The sequence below is a fragment of the Protomyctophum bolini genome (genome assembly GCF_963924005.1).
Source record: "Protomyctophum bolini genome assembly, chromosome: 9".
Classification (NCBI taxonomy): domain Eukaryota; kingdom Metazoa; phylum Chordata; class Actinopteri; order Myctophiformes; family Myctophidae; genus Protomyctophum; species Protomyctophum bolini.
Genome location: NC_137870.1, coordinates 37,139,908 through 37,148,547, shown reverse-complemented (window position 1 = coordinate 37,148,547; position 8,640 = coordinate 37,139,908). Strand labels below are relative to the sequence as shown.

The 8,640-nt window shown below is 41.1% G+C and overlaps 1 protein-coding gene across 1 annotated transcript; it reads left to right on the top strand.

Moving 5' to 3' along the window:
- The first annotated feature begins 2,452 nt into the window (after positions 1–2,452).
- On the top strand, positions 2,453–8,158 carry atf5b (activating transcription factor 5b). The gene is made up of 4 exons (XM_080773182.1): positions 2,453–2,926; positions 3,536–3,790; positions 4,190–5,402; positions 6,788–8,158. Exons 2-4 carry the CDS (start codon positions 3,646–3,648, stop codon positions 6,972–6,974), a joined length of 1,545 nt encoding a protein of 514 aa, XP_080629308.1. The 5' UTR covers positions 2,453–2,926; positions 3,536–3,645; the 3' UTR covers positions 6,975–8,158.
- Positions 8,159–8,640: the final 482 nt, after the last annotated feature.

Below are 8,640 nucleotides of genomic sequence, written 5' to 3'. Positions count from 1 at the left end.
GATGACAAATACATTAGTACTTTTACTCAAGTATATTTTTAATTCTGGACTTTTACTTGTAATTTGTTACAAGTAAAAGTCCAGAATTCTGGACTTTTACTTGTAACAAAGTATTTCAATATCACAGTATTGATACATTTCCACCACTGTTGAAAGGGCCTATACCTATAGTAGGCTATTGCTGTGAAAGTGTCACTTTCTGTGAAAGTTTACTTCAAGTCGGATAGGCTACTGCACGCGCTCCCTTCAGTCTCAACAGTCTCTCCTGCACATTTATTTCAGTTGCATCCTACTCAGTCAGTATATAACAGTATTATTGTTTGAAACTCAAATGAGTTGTTGGTGCTGCACAGTACAATTTACAGTATCCAGATTTGTAACTCTCAGAGTTTTATTGACCTTTATTTAATCATGGAAGACCATTGAGATGACATGATCTCTTTTGCAAGGACGCCCTGAGCACAATATGATCACACATACAAAAAAACACAATTTTACATAAGGTAAAGATCGAGCAATATTAAAAAGAACATCATAATGGTAATACACTGGGGCCACAAAAAACAAGTACAGTCGCTATTTGTTGTAGTGCCTTACATTATTTTATAGAGACCAGCTTGTCCAGTTTCAGAGAGTCCTGGATTTTAGAGTTAAAGGAGCATTCAGTGATTTGGGTGATTTGGAAACCCCCCCCGGTCTACGTTTCTTTTTACCCCAGCCAGGGGTTAACTGGGGACAGGGAGGAACTTCTTATAATGTCAGCGCAGAGGATTATCACAACAAAACAAAAAAATAAGTGATATTTGAATTAAGTGAAATCACTGAATATTAACAGTAACAGGTGTCTCTGTCTCCAGCTCTGTAGACAGAAACTGCATTTTCAGGTTGGGATACCAATGTTATCCAGAGAACAGAGAAACGCATATAAGATTATTTATCAGTTTAAATATCCAATTCCAGCTCAGATTCTGCCTGCTCATTTTGTTTCATCACTGCCAATCTCACTTGTTTATCCTGCTATGAGTTCACTCTTCTCTTCTGATTGGATAAAATTGTTATATGTCTAACTCAGAGCCATATAGAGTAAGACAGAGAACGACATTGAGGGGGCAGAAAACTGAGTACTCGAGCACTGTTCATGCAGCCTGGAGAGTGACAAGCTGGAGTTTGAAATACATAGGGTGGCGCAAATCTCAGCAATTTTAGGAATGTGTGCAACATGACAACTGTTTTAAAGTATTGTACAGTGACAACTAAAGTCTCTGTAATGTTTATGTTGTACTATTACTAAAACACTATCTAAAATGAAGGGATTTAAGATCATTAAAGCTGGGCTGTTGCCTGAGTCCAGTGCATTCTGCCAACTTCCGGTCCAGGACATCACTCTTTGCCTATAAGAGCCGCCATTGGACTGGCCCCATGAAGTGAACAGCTGTCATAACTCTGTCTTACTCTATGGCTCTGGTCTAACTGAGAGCCGGAGAGGGAGGGAATCTGTATAGGCTGGCTACTCATATTGCATATTAGCCACTGATGAATGAAGTGTTTCACCTTCTGATGTGTAGATGCATCATTTTATTTTTAGTTATTTGTTATTGTTTTTCTTCATATTAGCCTACCAGTAAGTAGGCCTATCATTCAGAGTGCCACAGAGGCAGACAGGAAAGAGAGAGGGAAGAGGTGGTGCACTTTCCAGCACCTTGAGTATTTCATAGATTTGGGTGAGAAGTTGAATGTAACAAAAACCTAAGTTTGCATAAAACCCCACACGTCCAAACCTGGTCCAAATCAGTGTTGTGCATGTGTGTGTCATGTGTCTCTTCCTTGCTGTCAAAATATGGTCCACTCCCTATAGAGAAACACACCTACGCACATCAGAAATGGTGGTGATAGGTGAGTAAACACACACACACACACACACACACACACACACACACACACACACACACACACACACACACACACACACACACACAGTAGGTAACACATCCATACAGATACACAGAACGATATGAAGACCTAAATTCTATATATTTTTTTAAACAATTAGCATTTTCCCTGGTGAATATTGTGCTACATTTATTTTAAACAGTTTTATCATGTAGCTCGAAAGTCTGTGAGAGCGGCAGAGAACTTGCTTCACGCCTCATTTATCTGCTCTCTCTACAGGCGGGCGCTCTGGGGACACGGGCTTATTGACCTCAGACTTACAATGTACAACCCATCATTTTGAAACCAGCAATAATGACCAATGATTGTATGATTGATTTTAAACCAATAGAAAACTTAGCCCCGGTTAAACCAATGATGTGGCTACATTGTTACAGCATTCAGCGAATCCCCTGCGGATCTGATGCAACAGGACTGCAACTAAAGTTACACCTTCCAACCGCAACCATGTGTCCTTCCTCCACGGCGCAAGAGAAAGTAGTGCGTCACAGATGCACGCATGTGTTGCCGAACTGTTGATTCGTGTCATTTTGAGTCTGAGCACTTTTGACACGCTTGTCATACGGAAAGCTCTAAAGGGGTATCTCCTGTAGGCTTCGTTCATATTGGCAGGACAAGAAGAGGTTGTGTTTCGGGATAGTATATTTGGCCGCTGTAGAAGTGAACTTGGGAAAGTCTCTTGATAATCGGAAAGTCCCATTGGTTCATGACGTAACTGGAAGCGTGAACTCTGTAAACTGCGCATGGATCTGTATTGTGGTGATGCGGTCCGGCATTAGGAGTTGCTGAAGAAGTAGCGGATTTAAAACTTTGTCTGCAACTGTATTCGCCTAAATAGCACTCCATGTAGGATCCTTGAGTTGCAAGGAAATAATATGGCTTTTTAAATTGTGACCATTATCATCAGAAGGGTGTTTTTGTGCTTTGCATCTCTGCAACGCACTCTCAAGAAACAAGGCTACTCAGAAATTATGGGGTAAGTGAATATTTCTATTATGGGGACATTGGAAAGTTTTGAGAATAATTACCATGGTCTCTGGAAAGTGAATTTTACTTAATAAAGCAGTAAATAAACTCTTGTGGATGTTATGGGAGGTCGTTTTGCTCACTGATAATATATTTCATTCGGTCTACACTATATTAAAGTTACAATATGTAACTTTTTCCCTTAGAGGAGATATGTTGTTTTCATTCAACATGAACATTAAAAACGTCCCCACAGAGACATGTTTTAAAGAAATAATATAATTTATTGTAATTACTTTCATGAATTTGTATTTGTATTACAGTTTCAATTGTTTTGATATTATGTTGCTATTTTAACCTAAATCTAAAGATATTTCAAGCCACTATTATTGTAAATCATGCTGTAATAAGAATGCAGTTTCAAAGAGTGCAGTGAAGTAATGGTAAACAGTGTAATGATGACCTTAGAAATTTAAAACACATTTTTATCATTTTAATACTTTTAGAAAAAATAACTTTTGAATAAAAATAAATCAATAATTGTTTTGCATTTCAGCTTTTGGTGAAAATTCAAAACTGTTTAATTAATTTATTATGTTTTTCCTGTTTTTGTCAACAGGTCTTCAGGTCTTTCAACAATCTTGTCCTCAGCGACGTGTCGCCCGAACTCTTGCACTGCAGTTTGCGCTTTTCAGCATTTCAGCCGAAAAAGAAGCGACGCCGGCGCCAATGTCGGCAGCATCGATCCTTCACACGAAAATTCCCACTCCCACTTCCACAGGCGACCTCAGCATTCCCTCTCTCCGACAGGCTAGCCTCAACCAATCACGGCACAAGAGGAGGGCGGAGCCAGCAGAGAGGCAGCACTTAATTGGTGAGTTTCGACACAACGCCTTTTTATTTTTCCACTTTCGGAGGTCGGAGCCGCAGTGCAGAGCGGGAGCTAATGTCGTACAGTGAGTACAGCTAAAGTGGATATATAACCAGTGCAGACGATGCTGTTCAATCATTTTCAGATGATCGGTTAGTCCGATTCGGATGTTTTGACTTAATACTTGATGAAACCTTTTTTAGCTTATTTTACTTTTTATTTCTATTATTGTTTTTTTTTTAACAGTTATATAAGGCTTGTGAGATAATTTTTTCCTGAATCATCGAAAGTGCCTTTTTTGCCTGAATGAAAGAAAACAAATATTTGTTTTACACAATAACGATTTATAACCTCTGATTAGTTTTATTTACATTTTAATCCATTTCCTTTCATTCATTGCAGGTGATGGTCACACGGATTGGATGACGGAAAAAGTTGACTTGTCCTCGTTTGTATCATCGACGGCCGAGTCCTCTCCGAGCTCATCCCTCCCGCCCTCGCCACTGGAACAGGATGTCAAGGTGCCCACCGACCTGGAGGTCATGACCTCTCTGCTGCAGGAGGAGCTGGCTCAGCTGGAGGACTATTTCCGCTCCGAGTCCACGGCCACCACGGCCAAACTAGAGAGATCGGCAAAATGTGACAAGGGCGCCCAAGCCATGGGCACCCAGTCTTATTACCAGTTACCCTACGCTTCATATGGGACCGGCCAATCGGAAGCCGCCCCCGTGGTCGTTTCCTTGGCGACAGGGGAGCTGGACCTGGCGAGCTTCTGTGGCGGTCCCATCGGCAGGAGCAAGCTGGCACGACCCGCCCCGTACAACTACCACCATCACCATCACCACCGCTATCATCACAACAACGGACGAAGACTCATCAGCGACGCTGTGAAAGTCGGCGAAGACATGGGACTTGATGCATGGGGCTCCAGGGGAAGTTACTCAGGGAGCACAGAGCTGTCTGTGAACCACTACTCCACTTTGAAAACGGTGAGTAAGAACAGCATTGGCAGTGTAAAGAAGGTCAGAGAATGTGCTTTATCGTTGAAGGAAGAGGAGAGCTACTGTTTCTCGGAAGGAATGTTTTGCAGCGAAGAGATCGCTCGGGGCTTTTGCCTCAGTGGCTCCTACGACAGCCACCACAAGCGAGAGGGACAGTTGGCGCACGGCGCGAAGGTTAATGGAAGTTACGACAGTCCGGGGCTTGAGGTCCTGCACTGCAGCAAGGATGTAGGAGGACTTTCGGGAAGTGTTCCCCACGACACAATGGTGGGCAGTGAAAGCTACTTTCACCAGACCATGGCCAGCACAGAGCCTTATCATAGCTTTATAGGAGACCTCGACCAGCCCTCACAAGCACAAGCTGTTGAGCCCCACCACGGACACTACCTCTACCCAGAATGCCTTGCAGACCAAAGCTATGAATGTCTGTCCACCAGAGGGGAGAGCGAGGGACCGCTGGTAGGCGCCTCGATCCATCACCGCCCGGCACAGAGGCTAAAGGACGAGCACTGCTCCCTCAAGACAGGTTTGGTGGGAGGGGCTGTACCCCTGGAAGTCCACACTGGGGAGAGGAAGCAGAAGAAGAGAGACCAGAACAAGACTGCTGCTCACAGGTACTGCTTGACTTCTGCCTCTCTCAACATCCTCTCCTCCTCTTCCCTGCCTCTTGCTCTCATTTGATTTCAGCATTAGAATAAGCTAAACAACACATGTTGTAAAACTTGTCTCTTAGTGTTTCATGAATAAAAAAAACCCATTAGTATTAGTAATTAATACTATATTATTACATGGGCCTATAAACAGAATATGTATAAGCACTCTTAAAATAAGTTATTACTTATAATATAGTAATAATAATAATGCCATACAAATATTGATAATGCTCATAATAAATTAAGTTAATGATTCTCAAACTGAAATATTTGGAGCCATGACTTGTGCACAACCATTTTGTTACATAAGCAAAAGCTGATGTCTATATTTGGATAGCTGTAATGTTCAGAGTGACGTGCTATTGAATGGTTATTCATATTATAATGTCCTGCTGACAGTAAAGAGCTATGGAAAGTCCCGTGCACCCTGCCAGATACTGCCCCACCTAAACATTATTGGAAGGCTGTTTAGTTCTCTCAGTGTTTATATGGAACACATGTGTTTGCCCTTGTATTTTAATCATGTATATATAACCTTTAATATAAGGATATAAGCATCTCTATCATGTTTAAGCTTCTCAGTTCCTAGCTTGAAAGAGAGATAAAAACAAATCTGTGAATAAATCATCAGCCTCACTGATAGAATGTAAGCACCATGGTATAAACTCTCATACAGAAAAATGATATATTTATAATAATTTATGAATGAAAATTAAATGGTTTAGACACCGTTATATCAGAGAAAATATATTTTTTATGTATATTTGTGAAAATACTGATATGGTATATCATGTTCATGGTAAAGACGGCACATTCTGTGTTAAGAGCTTTGTAACTTTGTTTTAAAATGTGCAATACAAATTCATATTATTATTATTATTATTATTATCTAGAACACTGTATCCCAAACAGTGGTTCGGGACCCATTTGTGGGTCACGGGTCATTTGTTTGGGGTCATGACTCAAGTAAAAATCCCAAAATTAAAAAAAAAGAATACTGCAAAAATAATTGTATTAATTTTAAAACAAACATCTAAGAAATTCCATGATTAAAGAAAATAATAATAATCTCAAGAAGTAATGAGAATCGCCGATCTACCAGCTCGCGACGCGGCCACGTTGTCTCCCTGTGTGATCCCCGTTCAAATCCGACTCCCGTCTTATTTTATGTTCCGCCTCATTTAGCTATTTAATTTGTTTCCCGTCTCTGCACTCTCCATTCTGAAATAATAAACCATGAAAAATGCTGTATATATATCGCATTTGCCCTCACAACATATGATGATGATGCAAGGCAACACAATGTAAAACCAACCCACCAACCCCCTGCATTTTGTCCCATGCAGGTACAGACTGCGTAAGAGGGCGGAGCTTGACACTCTGGAGGAGGAGCTTCACGGGCTGGAGGGACAGAACAGAGAGCTACGCGACAAGGCTGAGTCAGTGGAGAGGGAGATCCAGTACGTCAAAGATTTACTGATCGAGGTGTACAAGGCGCGCAGTCAGCGCCTCAAACAGGACGGCAGTGCCTAAAAAGATAAATACCCTTGAGCTGAACTGAACTCACCACCATCGATCACAAACCACCGTCCCGACCACCCCAGATCCGACCCCAGCCGAACCCAACCAGCACTACTGAATAAAATCCAAGAGCACCATTTTGTTTTGTTTCAGAAAGAAAAAAAAAGAAATGTTAGTTGCATGATTTTGTTAGTTTATTTTCTAAAAAGAAAAAAAAATTGAACTAATTAAAAAAAGATAATTGCTTTATTGTTCTGAGAGGATAGTCAACAAAAATAAGTTACCTTTCCACAAATATCTCCAAGTGGCGTTACAGCGACACAGTCAGCTAGGCCTTAGCGAGGTGGCTTGTAATGGAGATGAGAGGTTGAACTTCCGTGACCACTGTGAACCAGCTGCACTGCACAGCCTTGTGACGACCCAGTTTGCGCTTGCAATGATTGACCGTTTACAAACGCTTTTCAGATTAGTAGTAGTGACTGAAACTCGCTTGTGGTTTTTCGTGACTCGCATTGGCAGCACCAAGGCAGATCCATGCTACGATATTAGATCTTATTTTTTTAATGATTTTATTTCTGTTTCATTTATTATGCGTTGTTTGCTTCTAACAATCAATTTAAATAAAAAGGAATCGCTGGAAAAAGTATTTAAAATGCTCTAGAAATATTATCTAACGCTGCAAAACATCAAAGAAATGTGTATTGCTAAAATGTTTAGTATTTACACTTCTCTGCCCCTCTGATGCATGTTTGATTTTGGAAAAAGCATGTGTGATTGTTATTTGATGAAGGCTATATTCTGTTACCTGCATGGCTTCAAGCTCTCCACTGCGTTCTAGTTACTGAGTTAATTATTTTTAGTCCCATCCACTGCCGACATGTACATGAGTTTTACTCCCAGCATCCTCCACTCAGGTTTGGTTTGGGTTTCCGCTCTGATAAAGCACGCTACATTCACTGGCTTTTTCTTTGGATTCTTCTCGGCTGTATTTGCGAACAAACAATCACCTGTTGACGCAACAATAAATAGTTGTTGGGTAACGGTACGACTTAATGGGAATTCTTATTTTTCAATTGATCAATGTGTCAGAAGAATTCAGGTCCTCTGGAATGGGAGATGTCAATGATCAGGTAACAATTGCAGCCAAATAAAACCAGTTATGTAGTATCATTCATTTCTGTCTATTGACTGTTCTTCAAGCATACATGGTTTCGTCATTAAATCAATCTGCATTTTCCCCACCAATGTTGATTGTTTTGTATCGATTCACAACCAAATAGTAGAACAGGAGACGTGCTAGGAATTTAAGCAGGCAAATGGATAGCGAGATCTGGAAGATAACACGTACCCCTCCCTTACACTCTGATGCCCTGCCCCTTGATTGCTTTCTCCACCCTCTTGTTTGGCTGCATAATCCCTGCATTGCAGTCATAATCACCACTGGAAGGCAGCACATCATGGCTAGCGGAGGTTTTGACGGACAGGTGAGCTAGCTGTCTACCCCTTCTATTAGATTGCGAGGATTGTCGGAAGGTAAAACTGATTTATGCAAATGGAGAATGACAGCACTGTCATGTCATGTTTATTCTTATTCGGTATGGACATGATGGACATCACAGTAGCTGATGCAGGGAGAATCAGGTATATTCTCCTTGTAAGCTCACCTGTACGACAAAAC

Excerpts from the sequence above, each read along its gene's own strand:
- atf5b (XM_080773182.1), top strand. The coding sequence starts at position 3,646 with ATGTCGGCAGCATCGATCCTTCACACGAAAATTCCCACTCCCACTTCC. Across the intron at positions 3,791-4,189 it reads AGAGAGGCAGCACTTAATTG|GTGATGGTCACACGGATTGG; the intron begins GTGAGTTTCGAC and ends CATTCATTGCAG. Across the intron at positions 5,403-6,787 it reads AACAAGACTGCTGCTCACAG|GTACAGACTGCGTAAGAGGG; the intron begins GTACTGCTTGAC and ends TGTCCCATGCAG.